General features: G+C 43.8%; 1 protein-coding gene across 3 annotated transcripts in view; it reads right to left on the reverse strand.

Annotated features, from left to right (window-relative positions):
- The window catches only part of MDGA2 (MAM domain containing glycosylphosphatidylinositol anchor 2), a 340,836-nt gene that overhangs the window by 220,024 nt on the left and 105,310 nt on the right, over positions 1 to 15,502 (reverse strand). For all 3 annotated transcript variants that reach the window (XM_048949134.1, XM_048949136.1, XM_048949137.1), the window contains exon 3: positions 1,379 to 1,553. In XM_048949134.1, the coding sequence (XP_048805091.1) occupies positions 1,379 to 1,553 (175 nt within the window). The remainder of the gene's footprint in view (positions 1 to 1,378; positions 1,554 to 15,502) is intronic.

Consider the following 15,502-nt stretch of genomic DNA (forward strand, 5'->3'; position numbering starts at 1 on the left):
AACAATTAAGGAGAATCTAACAAGTGGGTGCTGGGGCAAAAGAGATTTGCTTCAATGCCATCCAGAAAGGCTCGCTTAAATAAGCCAACCTCATAGCAAGCACTGAGTGTTGTCTACTCATTGGACTTCAACAAATGAATGAGCAATTACTTACTAATTCAATTATTGTTTATAAAGGAGGTAGAATTTTGGCACTGGTTATAAGTTATGGCTAGTTAAGCAAATCATGAAGGTAAGTGCACTCATTGGGAACATCCTGAAATCTTCTGTGAGGCAAAAAAATCCCCCAGGAGGGAATTCCACCATCCCATAAGGGAAGCACAGAAATCCCCAGCTCTTGGGTCCCTGAAGTAGCAAATATCTTGAGGTTCAACTGACAGACAGAGGGTACTTTTGGGGAAACAAAAGCTCAGTGCTTATAAAGTCACAAGACAGGCTTCTTTTTGAAGGGCTCAGTTTAACTATTTATGTGCATGTAAACACACTTGTTTGCATGACACTGCTTGCATCAGAAGAGTCTCCAAAATGTGTATTGCGAAGATTTTCCATCCTTGAAGTACTTCAAAGAGATTTTTGACTGTTCTCCTTAACCTGAAGTGTGCACAACAGCTGTGTGGAGCACTCCGATCTCTTTCCAACAGCTGAACCCAATCACATAATTTATAGAGTTAAACACAAAGTTTGTCATTAAACCTAGAGTGATAAACTACCCGATTACAAACGAGCTTCATTGCCTCACCCGATCCTGCCGTATGTACAAGTCAGATAGGGATTTTTTTTCAGTTTTATCCCCTTTTTTGCAAGCACATTGGATACACCCTTCATGCTTTCACTTGTCTCCTCTTTTCCTGCCAGCCCAGGTGACCAACGGCACCACAATCTCCATGCTTTCACCACTTTCACCGCCCAGCATTTCAAGGGTAGCTTTTAAAACAGTTCCATGGGAACGTGAAGAGATTGCCACCGAAATCAAAAACCCACCGATCTGAGCAGCAATTAAAGCAAAATAAGACAAAATCACCTGCATTTCCTCTTTCATCACTTCTGACAGGAACAAGAGTCAAAACGCACTGAATTAAGGGCTCCGTACTACATAAGCATGCTGCTGACAAACCAGGCTGAGATGGACTTTTATTGTGAATTTTTTTTTTTTTTTAATTATTGTTTTTAAGATATGTCCATAGAAGAGCAGCTCCACCTGACCTCAGCCAGAGCAGCCACAGGACTTCCGAGCATAACTACTCCCAAAGATGTACAACGTGCCCTGAACTCCCATGGTTTCATGGTGGCTGTGGGGTTGACAGTATGTTAAGAAGCCCTGCAAATCAGCCCCTTCTCTCTAGGGGAGTGCAGGAAGAACCTCCCTGCCATTACTTACAGTACACATCCACTCGTATGGACTTGATGGCCGGTGAGCCCAGGCCGTTCTCAGCCTTGCAGTAGTAGCGGCCTCCCTGGTGGCGCTGGATGTTGGCTATCCGCAGCGTTTCATTGAAGACACTTGAGTCTTGAAATCTGTCAGACGCACTTCCCGCTGTTTTGGTCCACCTGATCTGAGCAAGCATCAAAAAAAAAAAGACCGTTACTTGAAGCTGCAGGTTGGAGATCTCACCAGCGGCCGGAGAGCCAGGAGCGTGGCAGAGATGTGGGGAATAACTCCAAGCCCCCGCTGGTGACACAGAGCTGAAATGGCTGCAGAAGAACTCCCTGTTAACAGGCATCTCACTGGGAGCACGTGCTGTGAATGCAAACCATTCTTTCTGAAATCGCTTTCATCAAAGGCGAGGAAGTACTTTCAGAACAGCTACCACCAAATCTGATGTTAAGCATTTGCCTGAAACTGCAAATGATGAACACCTATTCCTTCTTTGTTTTTTTTTAAATGCCTTTTGCATTTTACTCTAGCAATTATTTTCCCAATGTACAGACTTTCTGAAGTGAACTGTTCAATTTCAAAGTCATCAAACTGCCCATAGCACCCAACAGCTGCCAGGGTCAGGAGTCTTGGGCCCAGCAAGGAAACAAAGCTCCTATGGTGCGGACTCAATAAAACCCATATAGCCCACTGAATAAAGCAAACCTCAGCCATTCCAGAAAGTGGCAAGAGACAAAATGTGCCATGAAGAAACTGCACCACCATCCGATGTGGGAATCCATTGCTCCCAGCAGCAATGTGGGCTGACCAGCAGTCACTGCAAAAGGCTTTTGCATTTAATACCCAATGGGAATGCAAACCCTCCATGAAAATTAGGCATCAGTAACTTGTAAAGTTAACCAGCAAACAAGCCAGCAAGGAGAAAGTCCTTGGAACTGAGTTATTCCTCCTCCTTTGCCCTTTGAGGCTCAGACAACCATCACCCTACTGCTGCAGAAGGAACTTTCTTTTAGGAAGCTAGAATAGAAGAAAAGCCAGGGTCACCAGTCATAAGGAAAAGCAACTGAATCACAGAATCAATAAGGTTAGAAAAGATCTCAAAGATCATCAAGCCAAACCATCAACCCATCCCCACCATACCCACTAACCATGTCCCTAAATTCATGATGGTTGCAGCTTACATAAATTCTATTCCCCTTGAAACAAGTGCAGGTGCGGCTTCCGAGGCTGAAATCACAGTAAGAAATATTTCATAACATTTTTCACCTCTTTCTGGCTTGTTAAAATCATAAGGCTGAGTGGCTTTGCCCTCTTGCCAGGTGACCTGTATAACTCTTGCATGGTTTTGCTGCTTTGGAATAAAGCAAATATGCCAAACTCCACATCTACAACATTCAGACACTATTAGTGCTGCTATATTTACCAGCCTCAATCTGTCTGTACTTCTATTATAAACTCTTGGCTCTCGGGCTTTTAAATCATCCATATAAATGTGCTGCAGGATAATTTTGGAACACACAGTGTTCACATGCTGCAGAATACAATTTCATCATATATATATTTCAAATGCTTACAAACGATCTCAAAATAGTATTTAAGATACTTACTGAGACTCTCATACGTTTTATTTCCCTCTGTGTAATCGTAACTATCAAAACAGTTGTGTTTGATTCTTAGATGGAAAAAAGGTGATGGCAAGATTTTGCTCTTCTTCCTATTCCTCTCACTCAAAGTGTTTCAAGTGATGAAATACAGCCTCTCCTAGTAAAGAACATGTAATCTAAATAATGTGTTGCAGGTATTAACAGCATCTAGATAATTCTATGTAATTTATATCAAAAATTACAGTAGCATTTCTATGGAAGATGCCACTTTTGCCTTTTATAATTGCAAACGCCTTCCAACCCTGAGCCTTAATCTGGATGTACCAATCTTCTCCTCGTTATGAAGTGTTTCAACAAGAATGTGTCTGGCTGTAAACAGACACAGACAGCTTTAAACATGAAGATATATATATATGTTTCAGGGGCAAGAGGCATGATTTCAACTAAGTAAATAATTTTGTAGTGTGTGTGGAGACTCCTGAAGAATGAAAGGAGTAGTTGATCATCTCTTAAAAGATATTCAGCAATGTCAGTGGTCTGATTTCACTTCAGGTCATTATTTACCTTAGCTTTAACTCAACATACACAAGAAAACACTCTGATCAATACTGCACTGTAATTTATTGAATGAACTCAGAAGAATGGTGATTCTGAGACACGATGTGAATGCATTAATCAAGAAACCGGGCATCAGAATGCCAGATGTCTGAGCCTCAACAGCTTTTTTCATCGAGGTCCTCCACGGCTTCACTCAGTGCAAGCTGTTGGGGTTACCTCTTAATCCATCCTTGGGTATGCAAGCTCTCCTCAATGTTTAACACAACGACCTTCATGGCATTGCTGTCACACAACCAGCATCATTGCTGTCACAACCAACATCATGCTGCTTTCAGGGTGGGGAGGGGTGGGAAAATGGGGACCATTGGGTTCATGGGACACCATGGCAAGTACTGGCCTCAAAACCCAAACAAGCATCTCTGCTTCTCTACTGCAGGGGATTCTAAATAAAGAAATATTATATAAATATATATATATACATAAAATTATAATAAATAATCTATTTTGAAATATTTTTAAAGCAGATTAAGTGAGTATGCATGTAGTTCAGATACTGCATTTTTCCCCATTACTTGGCACAAAGCAACCCTTCAACCAGATGTACCTATCAGATAGAGCTGTCAGCTTCGGCTGTGCATAACCTTCTTTCCTGCTTAGAACCCTGTTTCTAACGCAGAAGTAACACAGCACACCCTGCGTGCTATCCACACAGCGTGCATAATGCAGGAAGGAAATAAATTCTGTTTCATCAAGAGGTCAGAGCCATCTCTAGTCATAACACAAACTTTTTTAATTACAGAGCTACACCTGCACATCATAGCATGCACAAACTGAACTAACAGATGTTAATCCATCACACAGATACGCGCTCACTTGCTTCTGAGGACACAATTTCCAAAGCACTCACTGTTACCACTGCATATTGGGAAATCTCACCCACACACCATCACTGCTCTGCCATAGTTCTGGTCTTTAGTTAACAAATCACTCTTTCCTTTTCTTCTTATAAAACATGTGTATGTCAAAGACAACTTATGAACAATTCATTCACAATAATTCAGTCTTTATGAATGACTTTGTTCTAACCCATCTGGCCACAACATGACTTAAATGGTTGTACCTACTTATGGTCAGCCTCTTCTCCCTCACAACTAGCAATAGGACGAGAAGGAGTGGCCTCGTGTTGCACCAAGGGAGATTCAGGCTGATGTTAGGAAAAACTTATTCTCCAAAAGAGTGGTAATTCCCTGGGATGGGCTGCACATGGAGTGGTGGAGTCACCGTCCCTGGAGGTGTTCAAGAAACATTTAGATGTGGTACTGAGGGACGTGGTTTAGTGGGGAAATATTGGTGATACGTGGATGGTTGGACTGGATGAGCTTGGAGGTCTCTTCCAACCTTGGCGATTCTATGATTCTATATTCCTACATTTTCCTCTGATTTATGTATGCATGACTGTTCCCTGAACCATCAACACCCTTGGCAGCACTGGATTGGCTGAAGTGGATGCCCTGGTACACACAACCATATTTCACTCTACAGCTTCAGTGCCCTCAGGCAGCATTCCTGCAACTGCAGACTTTACCTTTTTATAACTAAAAATGTAGGTGAGAAGAACTGCAAGAATACTTCGCCTGATTTTTCTCAGATTCTACCAACTAATCCTGCCCAGACAAAGCAGCAGATAAAAAAAAAATTAAGTTTTCAATAACATCTGCCAAAGATTGTATTACTGTCTATATATTTTCCCGAAGGGAGGTTGTAGTGAGCTGGGGGTCGGCCTCTTCTCTCGTGCCATTAGTGATAGGACCAGAGGGAATGGTTTCAAGCTACGGCAGGGGAGATTCAGGCTGGACATTAGGAAGTATTACTTTTCAGAAAGGGTGGTCAGGCACTGGAATGGATGCACAGGGAGGTGGTGGAGTCACCAACCCTGGAGGTGTTCAAGGAAAGGCTGGATGTTGTGTTGAGGGACATGGTTTAGTAGGAGCTATTGGGAATAGGTGAACGGTTGGACTGGATGATCTTTTAGGTCTTTTCCAACCTTGCTGATTCTATGATTCTATGTATTAAAATAGTAAATATCAGCAAACTTTAAAATATCTTTAAAATCATACAATCTGAATTCTTATTTCTACAAAAACCAAACCAAATCAACAATAAAAACAAACCATGCCATCGATGGATTTTCTGAAAAATGCGTTGATTTAGGGTTTGGGTTGCAATCTGCTTTGGGTCAGTGCTTTCATCAGCTGGAGACAGGAGCTGAGAGGGGAGCATCAGCTCCAAGGAAACATCCTTCTCTAAATATTTCACCAGGTAGGATGGACGGTACAAGGGTGGATGGTGATAGGACAAGGGGAATGGTTTTAAAGTGAGACGGGAGGTTTGGGTTGGATATGAGGAGGAAGTTTTTCAGCCAGAGGGTGGTGAGGCACTGGCACAGGTTGCCCAAGGAGGCTGTGGATGCCCCATCCCTGCAGGCATTCAAGGCCAGGCTGGATGTGGCTCTGGGCAGCCTGGGCTGCTGGTTGGTGACCTGCACACAGCAGGGGTTGGAGCTGGATGAGCACTGTGCTCCTGTGCAACCCAGGCCATTCTATGAGTCTATGATTTTCTGAAGGAGAGGTCCAGCACTGGCACAGGGTGCCCAGGGAGTGGTGGGGTCACCACTCAATATTTTCAATAGATTAAGCACAGGATATTTTCATTCTTCCCTTGGAAACAGCTGATAGAAAACAAAGTTCTGACAGTTTGTTTCGTACACTGCAGCACTGATATCGAACACAGTAAATACATGCCTTAAAATAGATACACCTCATGCTGGGCTGGGATCGTATGGCATCTCACTGCCACCAATTGAGCTGCTGCCCTCTGATATGGCTAAGGAAACAAGGATGTGGAGTCTCTCCTGACCACTGCTAAAATCCCCACCTGAGATTAAAGTCTTCCTTTGCATGTCAGCAGGTGTGACAGAGCTCTTTGCACAGCTTCACTGGGATGTGCTACATTTCTTTATGCATAAAGACACAAACCTTCAGAAAAATCCATCTTAAAGTATGACCAAAGAAGAGGAAAAAAAGTCCCTTGTATTTGTTTTTCTTCCAGATTAGTTTTATTCTCGTGAAAGCAATGACTGGCGCAGCAGCTACCAAAAGCAAAAGCACTCACCTTCATGATAAACACAGAAGACACAGTGCAAAATACTGAATTATGATGGGGCTCACAATGATCACTGAGCCCAACTCCTAAGAGCTGCACTATTTTGGATGGGGATGGAAAGCTGCCATCAGTGAGCAAACAAATGTAGAACCTGGGAATCTCTGATTTCCAAATATATTTCTTCCATCTCCTGATTCTTCATAAGCAGGAATTTTTTGAAACATTTAAGGAGGTTTTTTTTTCCCCCTCTCTTCTACCCTATGTCTTAAACAATGGGCTGTACTGATTTCTGGTTATTGTGCACAAACATCTCCATTTTATGCTTTATGTGTTTACACCAACATCGAGTGGAAGAGACAGTATTTCTGGGCTGTCCAACCCTCAGGTTTCTGCACAGAGATGGTCAGTGTCCTTGGCATGGAGATCCCCACCAGCAGCACCCCATCTGTGTCCTTCCCTTCTATGGGGCCTTGCAGCACTGATCTGAACCCTGCTGGCCAGCACAACTCTGCACTGTGCTCACTTTGCAAGCTCACATTGACTCCAGCAATTCTTCCAGGCGTTCACCAGTTCAGCCTCACCATATGTAAAAGGAGAACATTCACGTCTCTAAGTTACAGGATTAGTTACATGTATGGATTAAAAAAGGCAGAAAGGTGTTGAGTTTCGATGGCTTTTATAGTAAAGCAGGGCCACAGGATGCAGCATGCCCAGTGGCACAGAGGGTACAAAACGTCCAGATTCATTTGACTAGATATTGCTTTGGGCTATCGGGATGCTGCAGTGGTATACGAGATTCTCCTCCTATTTATTAGATACAGCACGGTCTGAAATACTGCTGTATTGAATAAAAACAGCTTCTAGTAAAAGTGGTGTTGATTGCACACAATTTGTTGTGTGAAATATCAAGACTGGCATAGCAGCCAATCCCAAGCAAACCCTTCTTAATGCCAAAAATGAAAATCCTCCATCTTCAACAGGGCTACTAAGCTGCTGTCAGTGAGAAACCAAATGCAGAATGGGAGACTCTTCCACTTCCAAATCTATTTCAGGTCTGCAGCAGCTGAGGTGCCACTCTGAACATCAAGTACCAGCCCTGCTCTAACTTCACAGCAACACAGAGACAAGGCTGAGCAATGTCCACAGAAAACAGGCACATGGCCAGTGCCCCTGACTTTCATGGGACAACTCAGGTGCTCACATTTACACACAAACTAATGCTTCAGTGGGTTGATGCAGAAAAGCACAGGTTTTTTACTTATCTAAAACTGATCAAAGACAGCAAGTGTTAACACGCAGCACGTGATCCGTTCTGATTCAGTGCCACAGACCTCACAATTTGCTTTCCAGTTCGACTGGTGTAACACAAGGAAAAGCAGGGAAAATAAACCGATGGGCAGGAAGAATAACTGAAGACATTAGCATCTGATATAGACCTGAGCTACCTATCCCTTCATTTCTGAAACTTCTGTGCTACTGCAAGACAGACGTTTCCATTCTCAACTTAAAGCCAAGTCACCCAACAGCTAGCCAAGCCCCAGCAGCACAAGCCAGGATTTCTGTATGAACTGACCTTCTGCATGCACAAATCTCACAGATATGCTGAGCAAAATGCAGCTTCTCCCCACAGCACAGCAACTCCAACTCCTCGTAGCACTGAGAAATGTTTACAGCACTCCTTGAGGCATCACCTCTTCCCATCCCTTTGCCAAGCAGCTCACTGTGTGACAGCAGGGCACCAACTGACCCTGAGGTGACACTGGAGAAAATGGTGGATGGAATGCCACTGCTAGGTCTGAAGACAGACCTGATGTATTATCATTACTCGTTATAGACACGGTATAATTAACAATGGGATAATACACCTCGTAAGCAGCCCAAATTCATTTTTAAATCCCTATTAACATTACCAGGAAACACCCAGATATGGAGGAATAGAATGGCCAGGCAACAAAACCCAAAGCCATCAGCAAACAGAAGTTTTCCTCCAGACAATTCTCCTGTTACATTTGCTGTATGTTTCCCCTCAGAGAACACATTGATTTATTTCCTATAAATGCTGAGAAGGCATTTGCAGAGCTCCACCAGAGCACAACTCAGCACCCAGGAAATGATGGAGAAGGGTTATGGCAGGGGGCTGCGCATCCCCACCTGCACAGAGGAGTAAGATGAGGGAAGCACATGCTTTCTCTAACGAGCTTTTTTCAAAGAGAACTACATGTTTAACACAACTGCAGCTTGCAAGGCAGAAAAGCTGACTTTGTTATTTTGAAGTAGTTTGGGTCTAAGCTGGCAAACACACACTGCCATCAAAGAACAAGTTAGGCATCACACATGGCTAAACTGCCTGAACACCAATATGAAGAATTTCCTCCATTTTTCAGGGGAAGGAGGAAGGATTTCTTTCATTTGAAGGTTGAAAATCTAAAGGTGGACTACACACAAATGAAGAAATTTTAAGTGACCTGAACAATGTAGGAAGAAATTAACGAGCAAATCATTACAACTGTGGGGTGAATAGTTGCCCCAGGGGAGGCTCAGGTTGGTTATTAGGAAAAATTTATTCTCCCAAAGGGTGGTCAGGCAATGGAATGGGCTGCCCAGGGAGGTGGTGGGTCACTGTCCCTGAAGGTGCCCAAGAAACATTCAGATGTAGTACTGAGGGACTTGGTTTAGTGGGCAATACTGTTGGTAGGTGAACAGTTGAACTAGATGATCTTAGAGGTCTTCTCCAACCTTGGTGATTCTATGACTCTATGATTCTAAGCTGGTAAAACAACTTGCTTTCAATTGCAAAAAAGATTCTGTTAGATAAGTAAAGCAACTTCTTGCGTTAAGATAAGCAGGATCCTATAACAGCCTGGTTTTCCTTATCAAAAGGGGGTGTCTGGGGAAACATCCATAGATATCTTCTCAAAACATCTTTTTATAACCTGCTAAATAATTAATTGCAGTAGTTTATCCTCCTTTGACTATAATGATTTTCCTTATGACTTTAAGAAGTTTCACTGCTTCAAAAAATTTGCGCTTTCCTACTGATTAATCAATATACGTTTTACTGTCAATATTTCACTGAAGGATGGAGTCTTTTTCCATCTCGTATAGCAGCTGAACTTCTCAGCATCAACTGAAAAGGACTGAGTTCCATTAATTTCACGGAGCCCTACTTCCACCCACGTCAATATAACCTCAACAACGTCAACAGTTGCAAGACATACAATGCCTTGCACAGTTAGGCATTCCTGATGGGAAATTATTCACTGACCATCAAATAAATTATTCAGTGAGCTTTGTGAAACGATCCGAAGACCTGTGAACGATATGGTTTTTATTATTCTCTGAGGATTTGCATTCAGAAGCATTAACTTGCTTCAAAATGAAATACAACTTCACCCTCATGATAAAGAACATGATCTAAGGGCAGAATGACAGAGGAACAGCACTGCTTGAATTCTCAGTTACTAATTTTTATGCTGGCCTTCCAACGCTGGTATATACTATGCTAAAACACTGGAGTCATAAATACATCCTCATAACTTAAAATGCATGGAAATGCATTCACTATAGTTCTTAAATGGTTTGAAGGCAAATAAATACAAGACACTTGTTTAAATTTTCACCATTGCAAGGAGACTTTTGTATAACCAAAGTCACATGAGTTACAGCAGCGATGCTGTGATGAGAAAGCTGAGAATCTGGTGGCCACTGGAAAGTGTTCACAGTGAGGATGAGCTGCTGGGAAGGCCCCATCCTGACTTAGAAGCTATAAGGACTGAGGATGAAGCTGGAACCACAGCTAGCCCCATGCTCCTTGCCAGCTCCATCGCTGCTCTGAGCTGTTGGATCAAAACACTGAGAGGTTTTCTGGTGGTAGCAAACAGAAATTAATCAGATGGAATAAAATCTAAGGCAACGGTCCCACTCTGATGGTTATACAAACCACTGCAGAATGGTACAGAGAAAGCCACCATGTTCATTAAATTCATAGAAACGTGGCATATAAGCTCTGCAACTTTGGAATACTGACTGAAGAGGTAGAGCAGTAACACTTTTAGAACAAGGGATTAGCAGTTGATAGAAGATCATTTTTCAACAGAAGAGGCCAAAGAAAGGCAATGACAGAACAGATTAGGCACGGCTTTCCCCAGCCACTCCAACCTAAGATGCTTATACAAAGGATCCTTCATCCTCAGTGCTTCCTTAAATCACAGTCAGCAGTGCCAAAGAACCTCTCCAGGAGCACTGGGGGTCAGCACAGAACCATGGATACAAACTCTGTGTCCTCCAGTGCAGGAACCACCTTCATGGCCCCAAAGCAGCCACCTTCCCTTTGCTGGGTTTCCATCGCCCAGTTCCCCTGCACAACTGCAGCCTGCTGGAACCCACACCATCCTCACAGGATTCCAAGACATCAAGATCTCCCCTTACCCTGAACAGCTATTTTAGCTCCCAAGCAAGGAGATCCAAACACTAAATGGCTGCAGAACCTTTTGAAGCCCAGTGTCTGGCTTCCCCCAGGGCTGACAAAGGCAGTGACAGATCCCACACTCCTGGTGTCCAGAGGCCATATCTCCTTCCAGCCTGGGGACAGGGATGTGCAGGACAGAACTCTGGGGAGCAGCAGCGCAACCAGAGCACAAGAAGTAGGAAGCCAAAAGCCATCAGCTCCTCTGTTCCCAGAGCTGCTTGTTTCCCTTGAGAGCAGAAAGGCATAAAAACATGCTTCTGTTGTTAAACTCAGAAGACTGAAGTCTAAACAGAGAAAGGAAAAGCTCTCTGCTAAACAGCATTTTTTTTTAACTTTAAAGTCAGTTTTCATAATAAAACTGCATTTCAAAGTGACAAAGGCATCCTGAAATGTAGGCAGTGTAAAACTGATGCTTTTATTTTTTTCCTATTGTAGCATTCCTTAAGGCAGCAGAGCTTCTGCTGCTGCGCTCTGCCCGTTCCCTTTCTCTGCAAGACCCCTGGGAGCAGCCAAGTGCTCAAGAGGGCCAGAGCACATCTAGACACTTAAACTGAGGAAGACAGAAGGAAACATCCCTCTTCTCATCTTTCCTAACACAAACCCTGACTGCTGCTTGCACTGGAAAGCAGGAAGGCCATGCTGGATGCTTCAACAAGGCCAGGCTGGATGTGGCTCTGGGCAGCCTGGTCTGCTGGTTGGCGACCCTGCACATAGCAGGGGGGTTGAAACTAGATGAGCATTGTGCTCCTTTATAACCCAGGCCGTTCTATGAGGATGTTTCTGAGCAGATGTGCAGCCTCCCAACTGACTGACAAGCGTCACAAATAAATACGCCTGTAAACAAGAAAACAAAAGCAGCAGCGGCTGACGCCAGCATGGCGTAGCTAAAATAGGATCACAGGGGAAAGCTATTTCAGTGCAGATGGCGAATGCTATGAGATGGAGACCTGCACAGTGCTGGGGCTGCAGGGCCAAAGCACCACCACCCGCACTGGGCATCGCCACGCTGAGCTGGCACACCTCTGCTCGAGCACATTAAATCCCCTTAACGGAGCATCGCAAACCGCCGGGTTTAAATGGCTCTTTTCCCACTGCGTTGTCTTCTGCAAATAGCACCAGGCTTATCGATTTCCTGCGATGCAATATCAGTCTGTTTATTTAAACTAGTTCCCATTTTAAAAACTTCATAAGGTGTAATCCGGGAGAATCGTGCTTTATTTCAAACACTGCTGATAAGCAGCCCTGCTGCACGCAGAGGAAAATCCCTTCCAAATAGTGAGCTCTGGTGACCACTGGGTGCTGCCTTCACATCCTCACTGGACACTGCCAGCAACTCCTGAGCCCTCCCTGCATGGCATCCTGCAAAGCATGAGGCAAACACCCCCTTCAATCCCAGACCACCTCCTGAATCAATGCACAATCTCTGGAATCCATTAGCATTAACTGAGCTGTATGAGCTGCTGAGCTGCTGAGGTGCACTTTGTAAACTGATAGAGCCAAATAGGAGAGTGTGATCCTGACATTTACCCTATTTAGCTGTGATGGCAATGGATGGAAACAACATCAATTTTTGCTTGAAAGGTGGCAGAACTGGGGAGGTGGGTAGAAGACAGAAAAGGGAATCCAGAAGTAATCTTGAAGCTGTAACTCAGTACAAAATCCTATCAGCAGAGCTAAAACCAGAAAAGATCAACAGCTGCTAAGCAAAAACCATGGACTGCACCAACCCCACTAGTTCTCATTAGAAATCAGAGGGAACAACTGAAATTATCAAACACAATTATCAAATTATTTCTATTAACATTACAAAAAAAAAATCCACATCCAAAATATAACCTTGCTGCATGGCTAACAGTAAAAAACTATTGCCATGATGAAAGGAAGGCCAAGGATGCAAACTGATTCAAAAAGAACCACAGATTCACAGAATGGCTTGGGTTGCAAAGGACCTCAAAGATCATCCAGCTCCAACCCCCTGCTGTGTGCAGGTCGCCAACCAGCAGCCCAGGCTGCCCAGAGCCACATCCAGCCTGGCCTTGAATGCCTGCAGGGATGGGGCATCCACAGCCTCCTTGGGCAACCTGTGCCAGTGCCTCACCACCCTCTGGATGAAAAACTTCCTCCTCATATCCAACCCAAACCTCCCCTGTCTCACTTTAAAACCATTCCCCCTTGTCCTATCACCATCCACCCTCACAAAAGTCGTAAAAAGCACAATATTTGCAAAAGGAAAACAAATGCAGCACGTGTTTGAGTCTTCCCAACTTTGAGACGAGAGCTTATTTTCAAATTAGAACACAAGAAGAAGAAAATAGATCAGAAATTCAATAATCACCAGTAGCATCATTCATGTCTTGTTGAGCTTTCTTGGCATACCTTTATATGACTCCCACCAAGTGCCAAGGAAAGGGAGCAGGGAACAGCTGCCACATATCAAGAGAACAGCAAACAGAAACTAATTAAGAAAAAGAACCTGGTTCAGCACGCAATGAAAAATAAAGGACAGGGCTAAGGGAGCAGAATGTAGAGCAAAGGCTGTGGTAAACATCCTATTATCAAACAAGAGTGAGCAGAGATTTCCAAAGGAAAGACGTACACTAATCAGCAAATGTTTAAAACTTGTGAAGTTGACAGTCACTGCAGTCATTTATTTGGCACTGCCCAGCACATGGTAATGATCTACAGGGGTGGATGGTGACAGGACAAGGGGAATGGTTTTAAAGTGAGACAGGGGAGGTTTAGGTTGGATATGAGGAGGAAGTTTTTCAGCCAGAGGGTGGTGAGGCACTGGCACAGGTTGCCCAAGGAGGCTGTGGATGCCCCATCCCTGCAGGCATTCAAGGCCAGGCTGGATGTGGCTCTGGGCAGCCTGGGCTGCTGGTTGGCGACCTGCACACAGCAGGGGGTTGGAGCTGGATGAGCACTGTGCTCCTGTGCAACCCAGGCCATTCTGTGATTCTGTGATCTGCACCTAAGGGCTCTTCTGCTCTGGGGATACTACTGAGGCTCTGGGCATCTCTCTCCATTTCCACTGTCAGACCCACAGGGTTACTACTTGTTGTTTATTGTGATTTTCCTTCCTTTGGATGGCGTACAAATTTCCTCGATTTTACCAGAGATGTTTAGTTAATTATGTATTTACCTAGTTAGCATAATTGTCTTCAATTATGTAATTAGTGTTCATATGTGTAATCATTTGAACATGTAATTATATCTAATTACACCATTAAAATGTGCAAGTCATAAATATCTTTATCATTTTGATTGATAGACATACAGGGAGAAAAAGATTCTCGCTTGTTATTTTTGTCTCCTGGATCCCAAAAATGTGCAGGAGAGGACTCAGCCTGTAACGATGCAGTAACTGCTCACAAGGACCCACCAGGACTACAGCAGGGCTGTACCTTTGTAAGCAGAGGTAGTCACACCACTCAAAAAGAAGGAGCAGTCACACAGCACAGCGGAGTTCCTCTCTAATGAAACTGCTATCAAGAATAATTGGAGTCATACTTTTTTTGGTGTCTAATTATGAACTTATTGCTATGCAAAACAACTGCAGCCCACACAGAAGACAACAGCGCAGAACAAAACACACAGAAGTTGTCTCCCATGCAAGCACGAAGAAACACTTCTGCATCCCAGAAAGGAATTTCCAAGCTCTCATCCCTTAGGCAACCCCTACAGTCACGCTTAGCAGATCGATGACATTTTGAGCTGTTTTTTTTCCCCACTGGCTGCCACTTTTTATGGAGTACAGTAATAGCGCATACCAAATGAGCTGGGACAGACAGCTGAGTCTTCTTTTCAATCGCTTTTGGCTGAAAAGGCAAACATTTACATGTAGATTAAACAGTTCCACTTATTTACAGATCAGCTTCTCCTCTTCAGATTCAGATTTCTTTCCTTTGCTAACATACAGAGCAATCTATTAAAAAAACAAAACGAAGCAAAACAGCAAAGACTGCACGTGCCTAAGCTGCCTAGGGAGTCTCCAGGAGGGAAAACAAGCCTAAAAACACTCTGATAACAGAGTGGGAGCAAGCCTTGGTTACAGAGCACCCTCCAGATGATCTACCACAACAGCCAGGTAGGTGCACAGGGAATGAAGCAGCACAGAGAGATCACAGAGTGGTAATGTAATGGTCACACCAGGAACAACCCAATTTGCTCCCATTCTATCCGTGAGCCATTCACACACACACAAGTCAATAATTCAGGGGAGTAAAAAAAAAACCACTTCTGTTGCTATGGATCAACATAACCCCAATCAGCCCACTTTGTGGGAATCCAAATACCGATCATGAGCAGGTTGGATGGGGCCCTGGGCAGCCTGGG

Source organism: Lagopus muta, chromosome 6 (genome assembly GCF_023343835.1).
Source record: "Lagopus muta isolate bLagMut1 chromosome 6, bLagMut1 primary, whole genome shotgun sequence".
Lineage (NCBI taxonomy): Eukaryota > Metazoa > Chordata > Aves > Galliformes > Phasianidae > Lagopus > Lagopus muta.